Source organism: Prionailurus bengalensis, chromosome B3 (genome assembly GCF_016509475.1).
Source record: "Prionailurus bengalensis isolate Pbe53 chromosome B3, Fcat_Pben_1.1_paternal_pri, whole genome shotgun sequence".
Classification (NCBI taxonomy): Eukaryota; Metazoa; Chordata; class Mammalia; order Carnivora; family Felidae; genus Prionailurus; species Prionailurus bengalensis.
The window spans coordinates 144,611,991-144,627,905 of NC_057355.1; the positions used below are offsets into that span (position 1 = coordinate 144,611,991).

Genomic DNA, 15,915 nt, shown 5'->3' on the forward strand with positions numbered 1-15,915 from the left:
GGATTTCCGCTTGCAGAATCACCTTTACTGCCCCATGCCTCCCTCCCGGCTCCTGGTGGCTGTTGGCAGCCTTTTGGGTCCTTGCTTGTAGAGCCATCACTCCAATCTCCACCTCCGTCCTCACATGGTGCTCTCCCTGTGTGGGTCATGTGTCTGGGTCCACGTTTCCCTCTTCTTGTAAGGACACCAGTCACTGGATTTAGGGCCCACTCTCATCCAGAATGACCTCATCTCAACTTGATGACATTTGCAAAGACCTCAATATCCAAGCAAGGTCACATTCACAAGCACCAGGCATTAGGACTTCAACACGTCTTTTGGGAAACACTTCAACCCACAACAGGTGGCCTCCCAAATCCCCAGATAGCCCATCAAGTGAGTCTTCGTGAGGATGCATCTAGAACTTTGCATTTGTGCCCCCTCTTCTCAAAGTCTTGAGGAAACGAAGGGATGCATCACGGCTCCATTTCGATCATGAGACAAACTGCAAAGGCCTGAATTAGACTGGGGATTGACGTGTGGGTGTGACACGTGGGCACTTAGTGTACATTTGTAATATCACAGAAATCAGCTGTGACAGTTTCTTTACAATTAGGCTTTGATGTGCATGTAACTTAGTTGCTGAGTGATACTTTTTTTTTCTTTTTTTTTTAATTTCTGCCCTTTTAGAATCACCTGGTAATTCATCTGGAGTGAATAGAAGTACTCTGTTTACTTACTTATGCCCCAGATGTTTATTCCACACCCACAGCAAGCAAGACACAGTTCCAAGCACAGACGCACTAAGATTTGCCATTACCAAGAGAAAACCCTTGACCTCATGGAATCACATTCTAATTAGGGGCACAGACCATGAGTGAGGAGCACAGATAGTACTGTGCAGAGAAGCATGCCCTGAAGAAAACAAAGGGGCGAGTGGTGGGGAAGGTGGTTAAAGAGGGCCCTTCTGAAGGGTCATGCTTGAGCAGAAGGCTGATGAAGAGAAGGAATGAGCCCTTTAAGACTCTGGAGGAAGAGCATTCTAGAACAAGGGAAAGCCCCTCAGGCCGAGGCATGCCTGGTGTCGTCAGGGACAACAGAAGGTCAGCACACCAAGGCGGCCAGAGGGATGAGTCTGAAGGGCAGGCCAAGGACCAGATCACTCAGAGCCTAAGTGGGCAAGCCAAGGACAGTTCTCCCTCTAAGCGGGATGTGAAGCCACAGAGAACCGGCCACTCCGACCTATGTTTATAAAGATGTTCCCCAAGGGCCTGCAGGCAGCTCTTCAGCCGCCCAGGGGAGGGCCAGAGGGGTTTGACCGAGAGCCCACAGCGCCACAGTGCGGCAGGAAGGAAGAGGTCAGATTTGGGAGATGATCTGGGGAGAATGGCAGAGTGGGCTGTCGGGCCAGATGGAGACATGCGGGAATATGAGAGGCACCAAGGGACACTCTGGGCAGAGGGGCGAGGGAGCGGTGTTTGCTGAGATCAGGGGCTTTGGGGAAGGAAGAGTTCCGTTCTGGACAAAGAACAGGTGGGAAAATGGAAACACATAGCGAGATCGTGACTTAATGCAGCCATGTCGATAATCACCCCAAAGGAAGAATAGAAATTAGCCAATAGGGTTTCTAAAAAGCAAAAACCAGGGGCGCCTGGGTGGCTCAGTCGGTTGGGTGTCTGACTTCGGCTCAGGTCATGATCTTGCAGTCTATGAGTTTGAGCCCTGCATGGGGCTCTGTGCTGACAGCTCAGAACCTGGAGCCTGCTTCAGATTCTGTCTCTGTCTCTCTCTGCCCCTCCCCTGGTCTTACTGTGTCTCTCTTAAAAGTAAAATAAAAACATAAAAAATTGAACAGCTATGTGCTTCCTATAAGAAACCCACTTTATTTTTGATGTTTATTTTTGAGAGACAGAGAGAGAGACAGCGTGAGTGGGAGAGGGGCAGAGAGAGAGGGGGACAGAGAATCCGAAGTGGGCTCTTTGGTGGAAGAGTGAGCCCGATATGGTGGCTTGAACCATGAGATCACTGAGGAGCCGCGAACTGTGAGATCATGACCTGAGCCCAAGTCAGACGTTCAACGGATTGAGCCACCGAGGTGCCCCAAGAAACCCACTTTAAATGCAAAGGCCCCAATCGGTTAAAAGTAAGGGATGGGAAAAAACAGGTGATGTCAACACTGACCAAAGGAAAGCCAAAGTGGCTATGCTAAAGTCAGTAAATTACAGGGTAAGTAACACTTCTAGGATTAGAGGGACATTTCAAAATGACAAAGGGGTCAGTTCATGAAAAGGACCCAACAATGCTAGATGTTCATGCATGTAATAACAGAGCTTCAAATTCATGAAGCAAAAAAAAACAGATTGAGCGGCGAGAAGAAAGACAAAAGCACAATTGTAATCCGACATTTCAGCACCTCTCTTAGGAATGGGTAGAACAACCACATAGAAAATCAGTAAGGGAGCACCTGGGTGGCTCAGTTGGTTGAGCGTCCGACTTTGGCTCAGGTCGTGATCTCACGGTTCGTGGGTTCAAGCCCCACGTCGGGCTCTGTGCTGACAGCTCGGAGCTGGAGCCTGCTTCGGATTCTGTGTCTCCCCCTCTCTCTACCCTTCCCCACTCGCTCTCTCCCTCTCTCTATCAAAAATAAATAATCATTTAAAAATGTTAAAAAGAGGGGCACCTGGGTGGCTCAGTCGGTTGAGCGTCCGACTTCAGCTCAGGTCATGATGTCACAGTTTGTGGGTTCAAGCCCCACATCAGGCTCTGTGCTGACCACTTGCTCAGAGCCTGGAGCCTGCTTCAGATTCTGTGTCTCCTTCCCTCTCTGCCCCTCCCTGACTCATGCTTTGTCTCCCTCTGTTTCTCAAAAATAAATAAATGTAAAAAAAATTTTTTAAATAAAAATTTTAAAAAGAAAAAATCAGTAAAGATGTAGAAGACCCGAACAACACTCTCAACCAACCTGGCCTAATTGGTATTTCCTAGAACACGCCAACAGGAGCAAAATGGAGCTTCTAAGGTTGGGAGTTATCAGTGTATAGACGTGTTGAATGTCATGGGGTTAAGGGAGGTCACTTGGGGAGCTTTGTTAGGACACAAAAGCAGTCTGAAGACAGCATTGGGCCACTCCAACCTTTAGGGATGTGGAAGAGGAGAGGGGTCCAGCAAAGGAGACTGAGAAGGAGCCTAGTGTTGGAGGAGGGCCAGGTAAAGGAAACATTTAGAGGGGAGAGGGCCCTGCTGTATCAAAGCTGCCCAGCAGTCCGGCAAGATGAGAACCGAGGACTGATCACTGGATTTGGCCACGCGGAGGCCTTTGGTGACTTGGACAGCAGCACTTGCCCAGGGATGTCGGGGAGCTCTTGATCATTATGTCAAGGCAGGGTGAGCCGCAGCCCCACCCACGCTTATTTTCAAGGCATTTTGCTGGAGCCAAAAGATGGAGAGGTGCGGGCAGGCAACGTGGCAGGATTGTCTTTCTTTTTAAGGCAGGGATGCATTCGAGGAGGTTGGGCACCACTGGGAAGGATCAAGGCGGGAGAGGGCGAGCGTTTGGGAGCCACAGAATTCAGAAGTGATATCCGTGAGAAGGGATGGGGTCCAGGGCGCGCAGGGAGCCATGGTCTTGGTCTGGGGACACAGGTCTTAGGTGAGGAAAGGGGTGGGGTACCTCTGGAGAAGAGCACCCAGGGGAGCATCAGGGGTCTCAGACGACCTCTAGGCAGGAGTGACCCCTAATCTGCCCTTAGACACAAAGTTCTCTAACCTTCCCAGTGGGCGGCGGGATGCAGGCCAGGCCACAGGCTGGCATTCGCCTCTGGTCACTGCCATTACTCATTCTGTAGCAAAGGGCAAGTGACCCGGGTGACCTTGGGAATGTGAACCCGGTGGCGCCCCCAGGACCCGGGCGCGGGGACTGGGGAGGGGCCTCCTTGCGCGCGCGCGTGTGTCCGCCTCCGCGCCACTAGGGGGCACCAAGAGACCGTTTGCTGGGTCTAGGCGCTGCCTACCTACCCCCCCCCCCCCCCCCCCCCCCACGCCCCGGGACCGCGACTCAGCCGGGTCCCGGCTTCACCTTGAGGCCCCCTGGACCGAACCCGGGCGGAAAGGGGGCGGGTGCTGGGGCCAGCTCATCCAAAAGCGCCCTGTAGCCTCCCCCTCCCCGGTGAGCGAAGGGCGGTGCAGTCTGCTCTGGCCGCGGAACGGCGGGGCCCGCCTGGGTTAAAGCAGCTGGAAGGTCAAAATCCAAAATGTGCCCTGTGGACCGGAGGCTGCTGCCATCGCCAGCACCCGGTTCCCGGGGGTAAGCGTTGGTCCCACAGCCATTAACCAAGCACCCACGTTGGGCCGGGCCCTGCTGCATTCCGAGCACATGGAACGAACGAACGAATGAATGAATGAATGGGCAAGCCCTAGATGGTATTTAGGGAGAGGAGGGGCGATCCCAGGCGCAGGGCCTGCAGGTACTGAGCCAGCGGGGCTTCCGCTGAGGGGCTCGGTGCCACCCCAGGGTCGGGAGAAGGAGAGAGGAGAGAGGCTGGGTAGGGATGGTACTGAGCCCCCAGCTGGGACTCGAGGAGCCACCCAGTGCAGTACTTTAAAGAGAGGGATGGGGAATGGACGCGATCTCCTCCGTGTAGACAGTTCATCCCCGATTTCTGAGAAAATACAAGTCGCCTAGCAGCCACAGTCATCCCCCATCAACTTGGAACTAATTCTCTTTCCAACAGCTCCCCCGCCCTTCTGTGCCCACTGCCCATTGAAAGCAGCTTCTGCTGCAGTAGGACAGGGGGAAACTGAGCCGCCTAACGGAGCAAGGGGTGGGAGAAGCCAGGCTTGGGGGGAGGACCCCCGCCGCCAATCCAAGGGCAGCTTGGAATTTGGTGGGGGCGGTGGGGGTGGGGCAGAGTCCGGTGCCAGCAGGCCAAAAGGGCATGGTTACAAGAAATCTCCTCCCCTTGCAGCCCTGGGGGCGGCCCAGGGGTTAAGGAATTTAGAGTGCTTAGCCCCCTGGGTACAGTAAGCACTCAATCAACATTGACCATTCTTATTACATATTAAACACAGCAAACATCTTTATAAAACAGAAATGCCAGCACTTTGGGTCAATGTATGAATCTTTGCTCAGAGTCTTTCAATTTCCATCCTCTTGGAAATAACAAACACTTTTAATTTTGAACCTATCTGCAAATCCGAAGCCCGCTGCTCCGTTGCCCTGGATCGGGGCCAGGTTGCAGATGTTTGAGTGTCTCGGATGCCCAAGTGGCTGCGTCTCCTGGGGTCTTTTGAATGGTGCTGACTCACCATGCACGCTGCAAGCAGCCTCGCTCCGTCTGCCAGGTCGCTGCTGGATTTCTGGGTCTCAGGTGGTGTGTGGTCAATTCAGAGTTCGCTAACCTGCACCTAACAGATTTCCCTCTTCATTCCTGTTCCTACCCCAAAGGACATAGGGGTGGGGGTGCGGGTGCTCGCATTCAGTGTTAGCTGTTGGTGACATTATTATTATTCGTTACCATTATGATCACAGAACAAACTCGTTGCAGTTAGTTGTTTTGTATTTTTCTTGGAAAGTTATCTATATCTGTGTGGGCATATCACACAAGGGTAGACTGATGGAGGGCAGGAGGATGGGGTACTGCTCTGTCCCCTCTTCCATGAGCCCCTTAGAGACAAGAATCATCTGATTAGTTTCCATGTTCCAGCAGCCTCTGGGGCTTGGCATTGGGTAATTGAGCAAGGATAAGCATATTGTATGTTTCCCAGTTTTCCAAAGATGATTTGGGGGAATCAAATCATCCTATCATCATCCTACCAATCAGGATTCAGCTCTGTGACTGTGCACTCGGATATAAAAATAACACCTTTGGCTTCCCTTCCTCCACCCAATTTAAGAAGCAAGTTACGAGTTTGAACTTTCAAAGGCCAATTAATGCTCCTTAAAAGAAACTCTGTCATCTCTAAACCAAGAGAGTGGGCAGCCTGGACTCTGGCCCTCGTCATCTCCGTGTAAGGGAGGAGATCCAGGTGGATGCGAGTTGGGGGGGAGCTTTAGCCGGCAGGCATCTCAGCCCCTGCCTTATGAGGACCCAGATGCTGAGGCCCATGGAATGACAGTGCCGCCCCGCTGCTAGCAGAGCAGCTCTGTTCTACATAGATGCTGTCACATAGGTCATCACAGCATCCTGGGGGGAATTATTTTGTTATTAGCAGCCAGGACCCATACCAGCTTGGCTTTATCCCATCGTTCAGATGTCATCTCCTGGCTTTACCTTACATTGCCTCTGCAGCCAGGGCTCCAGCCGCAACCTTCATTCAGGCTCCTCTGTCTTTGTAGAGGCTAGTTCCTCTGCGGGGAATATCCCCTTCCAAACCGCCCCTTTCCAGCCTAGCAATGTGGCACGCCCCTCGTCTCGTGCCCCTCTGAAAACGTTCTCCCTCTCTCCGTGCAGATCTAACACCACATACGTCATGACAGTATTTTAGCACTTAACACATTGTAGTCATTCATCCGTTCAACGCGAGGACATAGGCTAAATGCTTAGAGCAATGTCGATCACCGGCTAACTGCTCAAAAAAAAAAAAAAGTTAGCTCTCGTCATTAACACCATTTACTCAATATTTATGGAGCGTCTCAGGCTCTGTGCTGTTCAGCCACAGCACCGAACAAGAGAGATACAGTCCCTGACCACCCCATACCGCCCACGAGCCAAGCCAAGTTCCCATCTCCAGGGTCTGCGATGCGGGAAACGCGGGACGCGCCCAGCATGGGGACTACAGATCCCAGAAGGCTGCGCGGCGGCGTCCCCGGGGCCCGCCCGCGCGCATGCGCAACGTCGTGACGCCGGGGCGGCGAGCGGGCGCTAGTGGCTGAGGCGGCGGGTCGCGGGCGGGGCGGACCGGCGGGCGGCGGCCTTTAGGGCGGAGCCGGCGTCCGCTCCCCTCAGTCGGCCGCGGCTAGCGGACGGTCGGGTTCCGGTGCCCGTTTCTCTCGCTCGCCGGCTCGGCGCTCGCTCTCGTGTGGAGCTGCGGCCGCCTGCCCAGCGCTCCCTGCGGGTCCCGAGCGCGGCGCCATGTCAGAGCCGGGCGGCGGCGGCGGCGAGGACGGCTCGGCCGGCCTGGAGGTGTCGGCCGTGCAGAACGTGGCCGACGTGTCGGTGCTGCAGAAGCACCTGCGCAAGCTGGTGCCTCTGCTGCTGGAGGATGGCGGCGAGGCGCCGGCCGCGCTCGAGGCGGCGCTGGAGGAGAAGAGCGCCCTGGAGCAGATGCGCAAGTTCCTGTCCGACCCGCAGGTCCACACGGTCCTGGTGGAGCGCTCCACGCTCAAAGGTGCGGGGCCGGGCGTTGGGGCCCGGGGGGGGGGGGGGACAGGGTCGGGGTCCGGGGGGAGGGTCGCGGCCGGGGCGGGAGCGGCCTCGGGGCTGCAGACGCCCCGCGGGATGGGGCCCAGAGGCCGCCCGGCGAGGCCGGCGCCACACCCCCTGCCAGGCGGGAGTGGCGGGGGTGCCCCCTTCCGGGTCGCGGGGAACGACGAGGGTGCTCCCTGTCTAGCCGTCACCCAAAACAATGGGATCGCTTTGTCTGCTCGGGCCTCAAGATGGCCGAGTTGGGTGGAGACAGCGTCTCCCGGGCTGAGCGCGGGCGGAGGCCGCATCCCGGCCTCCAATGTCACATGAGCTTTTCGGTTTCGATTTGTGGCCTCGCCAGGCCGGCCTCGGGAGGGATGTGTCAGGGGCAGACCCGCGGAGCCGTGCGCAGCCTGGGGGTAGGGGTCGGAGCTGGGGGGGGGGGGGAGCCCTGGCGGGCGGGCGTCCCGGCCCTGCCCTGTCGGAGCCAGATGCTGAGGCCCACGCAGTGACAGGGCCGGCCCGGGCCCGGCGCGGAGCATCCCTGTTCAGGGTGGATGCGCGCTCCCAGGGCTGCCTCTCGGTCTGCACCGCGTCCCTGCCGCCTGGGCGTATTGCCCCATTTCACACGCCAGCAAACAGGCTCAGGCGAAGTGACGCGCCCAAAGTCACCAGCCGACTCCTCTGCCCGGGCTAGACTCAGCATCTCGGTGGCCAGGACACTGCTGGGTCTCTCTAATCACACCCTTGGGTCACTGTAATACTTAGGTGATCCTTAATGACCCTGTAACATTTGAGTCTAGTTTGCAGGTTTTTTTTTTTTTTAAAGAGAGACTCACTTGGGGACAGGGAGCAAAAGGCTTGCACATTCCAGCGGTCTCCTCAAATAGAGACCTTCCCAAAGGCGGCTAGGTTCGTCTTGAGAATCGAGCTTGTCTTCAGGGAGAGCTTCTGGACTCACTAGGACCCCTAAGATCTGGCGGCACAGTTTGGGTGTGGCGCCGCCCGTCTGGGAACTCGGGGGTGTCCAGGTACATTTAACCTTGGTACTGAGGGGCTGGCCACCGTGTGAAAATGTTTGCGGGGCGGCTCTGTACTGTCCCAAGACCCGCTGTCCGGGTCTGTCAAGAACAGAACTCGCTACCTGTCTCCCGACCTCCCCCACCCCCCCACCCCCACGCCCATGCTAATGTTTATTTCTGATAGTTTGTTTCTTTCAAAGGCTATTCTGGGTACTCGAGAGAGGCTTCATTGTAGCTTCTGCTTGGGTGGGAGGGTGGGAGGGTCAGAGTGTGTGAAAGAATATGTTTTAGATTCACGTGGAGTGTTCAAAGCAGAGGAGCCATTCCGAGGTATTTTTAGACTATTAATGTTGTTTAGGGTTTTCTGTTATGTTTAGGGTTATGTTTCCAGCATGGAAACCACTAGTGTTAAAAAAAAAAAAAATTTCACCCACCTACTCTTTTTCAGGAAGAGTGTGTATTTAGTCATGATAGAAAATTTAAAGTGTACAGATAACGAAAAAATCACCCGGAGTCCTTCGACCCAGATATAACCACTGTCAGCATTTTGGAATCTGTCCTTGTGGTCATTTTTCAATGAATATACATTATTTTATTAAAGTGTGTCTTAATTTGTGTTAAATCACTGTATTTTGAGTAGTTTGACCTTGACCAATTCTTAATCGTATTTTCATTGCAGTTTATGTATGAAAATTGGTGATTTCTACGTTGGGTCTCTGTTTCTTTTTATGGAAAAAAAATAGTTTTTGCTTCTAGATTGGCTTTTCTCAAACGTTGGAACCAAACTTTGCTAAAATTATTGGGAAGCCCTATTTCTGTAGTATGCTTTCTTGTGCAGATCATCTGTTTTCTCGATGGCATATTTTCATATTTCAGTCCAAGCATCCAAATCTTGGCTCCATAATGACTTGCACTTTTGAGCGTTGACTAAGGAATGAGGGTGTCTAAAATTGAAATCCTACCTCATTACTGTATGTATAAAAATAAAAAATACTTCCAATAATTCAACCTGTCTCTAATTTATTTTTCACTTAAGAAATTTAAAGAGAGAGTATATGGTCCCATCAGTCTTATTAGCATCCTGACTAAACTAGCATAAGGTATTTAGACATCAGTACAGACCCGGGCACTTGATAAGGAGGGCTGTCTTCCGGGTGAGTTTTGAGTTAGCATCAGCCTTTGTACATTTAATCAAATGTGAGCATCCAGTACTTAGTTGCAGTGAAAAAGTAGGTTTGCTTTATAGTGTGGAAAACAGATCTGAATTGTTTAAACGGAGTAAAGACCATCAACAAGAATGAAGTCCTGATGTAGTGAACAGGGAAATTGCTTTTATTATTCCCTTTTTTTATTCCCCCTTTTTATAGAAAGAATTTTCCAAACACTTGTAATTGAATATAGACGCATTTTTTATTTCTTTTTTTTTATGGTTTTTTTTTTTTTTTTTTTTTTTTTTTGAGAGAGAGAGAGAATACATGCGTGAGTGGAGGAAGGGCAGAGAGAGGGGGAGACACAGAATCCCAGGCAGGTTCCAAAATGTCAGTGCAGAGCCTGATGCGGGTGGAGCTCCCAAACCCTGAGATCATGACCTGAGCCGAAGTTAGATGCTTAACCGACTGAGCCACCCAGGCGCTCCAGAAGCATTTTTATATGAAGATATCTATTTTTTAACTACCCCAGCTAGCTATAAACTTTTCTGCTAGAGTACAGTATTCCTTGAAGTATAGAATAAAGGTTGTGAATTTTAACAGTTATTTTGCTGTGAAAGGATTGGAGGGTTAGTGGGAAGAGGAATATCAAATTACAGCTCCTGATCCCAAAAACAGAAACCTCTTGTCTGTAATTCCTGGCCTGTAGGAAATTGTTTTCTTCCTAGCGTACTTCTAAAATTAGAGCCAGAAAGGTGCTCATCACTTAATAGGCATTTTATAGATTTAATGATGTTCTGTAGCAGTTTTCACCTGAAGTGCGTTTTTGGTTGGGTGGTAAAAAGGTAGAAGCAGTTGAGAGACGCTTCAGCCTGCAGCTGGGGGTGCCAGGATTGTCTGCGGGCTCCAGCTTGTTGGTGACCAGGCTCGGATCTGGTGCTGTGGGTTTTGGGTTTCGTCTACACTCAGGTGTCTTAGCCTTGGACCCTGGAGCTTTAAGACTGAGAACAGTGACTGCCTTTGGTCACTGCTCCTAAGGTTGGGGTTCCAGTTTGTCCTAAAAGACGTAATTTCGGGGTTTTACATCTTCGTTAGTGCAGAGATGGCTAGGAACAAGAATGTGAAAGAAAGCTGGAACCTTTTGCAGTACTCATCTTCTTAGAGATATGGCAGTGTGGAAGGTTTTCGTGGGGAATGTTTTTGCGGATTTTAAAAATTATTTTTCTGTGGACTTAATTTCCCTAAAGGATGAAGAAATGATGACTAAAAACTATTCATTTCTGGCCTTTGCTTATTCCTCCAAATGGTAAAGTAAAATGGTTAAGAAATTAACAGAAAGGATTTTCTGGGACACGACGCTGTCTTGTCCCTCAGCCTGGGTTCCTGCTGTCCTGTGCTGTCACGCTGTAGGTGTGCACCCTTTGTAGGACAAACCAGTCTGCAGCCAAGATAAGTTTGAATGCAGTGTAGCATAGGAAGTGACATCATGTGCAGCATGGGGACAAACCGTCATCACTTCTTCTTAAAAAGTAAAGATGGAGGGAAAGTCTGTTTGCCGGCATCATGGAGTGTTATGTGGGATCCGCCCCTCCCTTCACATTTCAGTTTTTGTTTATTCTTTTTTATTTTATTTTGAAAGAGACAGCGTGCGGGGAGGGGCAGAGAGAGGGGGAGAGAGAGAATGAGAATCCCGAGCAGGCACCACACTGTCAGCGCAGAGCCTGATGCAGGACTTGAACCCAGAAGCCTCGAGATCATGACCTGAGCCAAAACCAAGACTCAGCACGCCCGACCCACTGAGCCACCCAGGCGCCCCCCTCCCTTTACGTTTCTAACGGTGTTCCGAATGGAAGTCTTCAGGTTCGAGAGAAAACTCGGACTTTCCCACCATGCCCTGAGCCTCACACCAGAGCGTGGGGTGGTCGTGGCAAAGAAGTCACAGCCCCTGAGAAGGAGGACGAAGGGGTGATGGATGTCGAGGTGACAGGAAAAAGCATCAGCCGCTGGAAAGGGGGAGCTGAAGCAAACATGTGAGAGAAAAGGGGGAGAACGTGTGACAGTGATCAGTCCAAATAACGTGGTGCTTGTATGTTGTGGATTTTAAGAGGAAAAGAAGATGAAAGATAAGCAGAACCAGGAACATGTAACAAGTAGCCTGGTAGTTTGAGCCAAGGAAAACAGCCGCTGCCTGTGCTGGATGGGACGAGGCTTGCCCTGTGGCTGGGGGAGGGTGGGAGGGCAGGGAGAATTGAGGGAGTGACCACGGACCCATGGAGTGGGGCAGCCTCGCCTGTGCCTTTACCAGTTTGCGGTGCTCCTTTTCCTTTGTGAAGCATACCCGGTCCCCCTAGGAGAGGAAGGGTGAGTCTTAAGATGATCGAGTGCACGTCTTTTTATATTCGTTAAATGAGACATAATGCTCACCTAATCACAGCGTAATGATACAAATCACTCTTGGTTTGAACTGCATTAAACCAGTCTTTCAGTAGAAATATACACAGATTAGTGCTAATTGATGTTTTAAACGTCTCTACAACTCAGAAGTTAACCCGAGACACGTGCACAGGTCACTAAATATGTACTAATGTAGCTTGTAGCAAAGGAACTCATGTAGCAAAGCTCAGCACTTCTGTATTGGTACTTTGATTCTTGGAACGTATTAGCAGGCAGTACAGTGTTGGGCCATCGTGTATTAACCAGTAACTTCCCCGGCATTAGGCAACTGATTCAAACTTTACTGAAAGCAGTATTGCCTGCTAAAATATGCAGATTATGTTTGTATGTAAGCTTCTAAATATAGCAGGATTAATAGCTTCTTTGTTGTTAAGAATTATCCATGATCTTTCCTCGTCTGAACAATTTTAAAAAATGTTTCGGCAGAAGTAGAGTGTCAAACTATTATTATTTGGAAGATGTAATAATTTACAGGGAGGCAAAAAGGTTAATTATTTGTTGGCAGTTTATTAAACAATGATATAAGTTCTTTCTACTAAGAATCGGGCGTTTGATCTCTATGGAGAATAAGCATTAAAAAACGAATCCAAAATGTCTTCTATGATTTCCATAAATTATTATCATCAAGAGAAGTTAGGGTTTTAACAAAGCAGTAGAGGGTGCCTATCGGATACCCTTGTGTGAGGACGGGGTCTTTGGGCGTGCCTTCCTGAGCTCAGGCGGGGTTCTGTCGCATTGCGGTAGCCCTGGTGTGGGGCTGGGAGCTGGGCGTTCCCAGCAGTGTCGTGGCGGAGCTGGGCTGTGACTCATCACCTGGCGTGGTGCCCGCTTCCTTTAACCCTGTCTGTGTTAGGAAGTACAGGCAGTGTGGCCAGATGCTGCATCCAGCTGACACGTTTTCTGTGTGATTTTATTTTGTATAGATGTGAATCTTGTATCAGAGAAAGAAATTATTCACTGTTGCGTGTTTAGTTATGTCAGTAATTTCCTTTGATTTTTGAATATCACTTTTATTTTCTAGATATTGTTGGAATGCTATTTTGACGATATATATTTTATATAAATCCTAGAACAGCGTTCAAAAAATTGAGAGAGGAAATATTTCATAATCCTACCACCCTGACAATTATTTTAGTTTGAGAGTATTTACTTATGCTCTGTTTCATGGGTTGGATTTTAGAGATGGCAATCATATGTGTGGTTGGTTTCAGGCAGTACGATCTATCCTATCTTGTGGTATATCCATATTTTGGTAGTTAAACCAGATTGATTTATTTAGTTTCTTTTATTTTCCCCCTAAGTTAGTCAGGTTTAAAAAACAGCTAGGCATTACCTGGCGTACAAGACTGTTTTGCCACCTCCTCTCCCTTCCTAAAATTATACTAAAAGTAATGTTTTGGAAGTTATTGTCTTCTTGACAGATATGCTAATATTTTTTATTTTCTAATATAAACTTTGCATTTGTTTCACCTTAAAGCTAATGAAGTAAACAGTTTTTGCTCAGACCCTGTATACCCAGATTTTCAGTTTTTGGTGCTTAAAGAACCTGTATAGACCTCCTGATACCCCACCCTCCCCCTCTGCTGTCCGTTGCATTTATTTTTTATTGTTCTACATTTCAGCTCCAGTGTAGTTAACGTACAGTGTTATCAGGTGTACGATACAGGGATTCAGCAATTCTGTGCCCTATTCTGTGTTTACAATAAGTGTACTCTTAATCCCCTTCACATATTTCCACCCCCTACTCTGCCCATTTTACATGTTGAATTTGAAACCCAGAGGAAGAGGGGCGCCTGGGTGGCTCGGTCGGTTAAGCATCCGACTTCAGCTCAGGTCGTGATCTCACGGTTTGTGAGTTCGAGCCCCGCGTCGGGCTCTGTGCTGACAGCTCAGAGCCTGGAGCCTGCTTCGGAATCTGGGACTCCCCCTCTCTCTCTGTCCCCTCCCCAGCTCATGCTCATGCTCTGTCTCTCAGAAAACAAATAAACGTTAAAAACAATTTTTTAATAAAAAAAAGAAACCCAGAGGAAGAAACATGACTTTTCTAAGATCACTTAGCTAACTCTGCTGCCTTTGCTATTACATCATGACTTCAAAGTAGAGGTGAACTGCATACATCACGTTAATCCTTAGGTAGTAACTTTGCTGATGCCGCTACTCCACACATTCCCTGTCCTTGGCATTTGCTTAGGCAGTTCCGTGTGGCTGCAAAGATAATTCACCTGGAGCATTTAGGCAGCGAGTGCATTAGTACTAGATCTAGAGGTTTGGATTATTTCTAATTCTTTGAAGTTTTAAGTTTTCTTTTTTTTAAGTGTATTTATTTTGAGGCCGAGAGAAGGGGAGGAACAGAGAGAAAGGGAGAGACAGAATCACAAGCAAGCTCCACACTGGGGCTCGAACTCACCAACCTTGAGATCATGGCCTGAGCAGAGACCAAGAGTCAGACACCCAACTGACTGAGCCACCCAGGCCCCCCACAAATTTTAGTTTCTCAATTGTGGTTTTTAAATTATTTAGACATTTTGTTTACATGCATCTTGAGCTATCTTAACTATTCCATTAAGCTTGAATTCCAGTAAGTTTGTTTGTTTGTTTATGTTTATTTTTGAGAGAGAGTGCTCTAACAGGGGAGGGGCATAGAGAGGAGGGTTACAGAGGATCTGAAGTGGGCTTTGCACTGACAGCAGTGAGCCCAGGTGATGTGGGGCTTGAACTCATGGACCATGAGATCATGACCCGAGCCAAAGTTGGACATTCAACCGACTGAGCCACCCAGGTGGCCCTCCCCCCCCCCCCCCCCATCCAGTACACTTTTCAAAATGGCCTCGCTGCATAATGAGCCTCCTGGGTGGCTCAGTTGGTTGAGCATCAACTTGATTTCGGCTCAGGCCATGATCTCATGGTTGGTGGGACTGAGCCCCTCATTGGGCTGCATGCTGACAGCACGGAACCTGCTTGGAACTTTCTCTCTCTCTCCCTCTCTCTGCTCCTCCCTTGCTCTCTATCAAAAATAAATAAACACATACATCAAAAAATAAAAATAAAATGACTGCTGTGCTTAGTGTTTGCAGAGCCGAGTCTAGCATGGCCCCTGCCCACAAGAGCTCACAGTAGGGGAGTAAGATGCATCCATACATCAGCCCCGGAGCAGGCTCTGAAAAGTGGTATCTGAGCAGAGGGGAGGCTGGGTGAATGCCTCTCCGTGACCCCAGGGATATTCCTTCATAATGGTTTTCTTGACGGGTGTTTGCCCTGGGTGGGGCTTGATGAGGGACTGGGCAGGCCGTGGACTGGGGAGGACCCCTGGTTTGGAATCACAAACTTCTGAGTTCTCCAGACAGGTGTCTGAGGGCAATTTACTTAAATTTCTTACTTGGAAAGCATGGGTAATAATAGTCATGCCAACCCTTACGGGGTTGTCATGAGGGTTAGATGTGTGACATACCTAAACTATTTGATAAAACACCTGTCACGTAGTGAGTGTTGGGTTATGAATGGAGTGCACAGAGTGGAGAGCACCTTCTGTGTTGGGAGTGCGAGGGTGAGACTGCTGGGAGGGGTGGTGAGCTATCTTACCAGGGCCAGACCCTGCTCTGGTACCTCCAACACCCCAGGTGCACCAGTGCCTGCTGGACTTACAGAAAAAGGAGTAGAGGTACGGGGAGTTCACTACCTTGCCCAGGATTGCACGGCAAAGTGCCTGGGTCAGGATTCGGAAAAAAATGGGGAGGAAGGAAAAAGTCATGTGGGTGTTTCAATGTCAGGTTGCAGTAGGGTGAGGCTAATCATTCTCTAAGCTTTTGATAAATTAAAAATTGGTAATGGTGACTTGAATTGATACAGTATTTATTATGATTTGTAGAGGATGTTGGTGATGAAGGCGAAGAAGAAAAAGAATTCATTTCCTATAATATCAACATAGACATTCATTATGGAGTTAAGTCCAATAGGTGAGTAAAGTGAATA

At 49.7% G+C, this 15,915-nt stretch overlaps 1 protein-coding gene across 1 annotated transcript in view; it reads left to right on the forward strand.

The window, feature by feature from the left end:
* The first annotated feature begins 6,823 nt into the window (after window positions 1–6,823).
* The window catches only part of DYNC1H1 (dynein cytoplasmic 1 heavy chain 1), a 77,511-nt gene continuing 68,419 nt past the window's right edge, over window positions 6,824–15,915 (forward strand). The window contains exons 1-2 of the mRNA XM_043557043.1: window positions 6,824–7,305; window positions 15,812–15,899. Of these exons, the coding sequence (XP_043412978.1) occupies window positions 7,050–7,305; window positions 15,812–15,899 (344 nt within the window). The 5' untranslated portion in view covers window positions 6,824–7,049. The remainder of the gene's footprint in view (window positions 7,306–15,811; window positions 15,900–15,915) is intronic.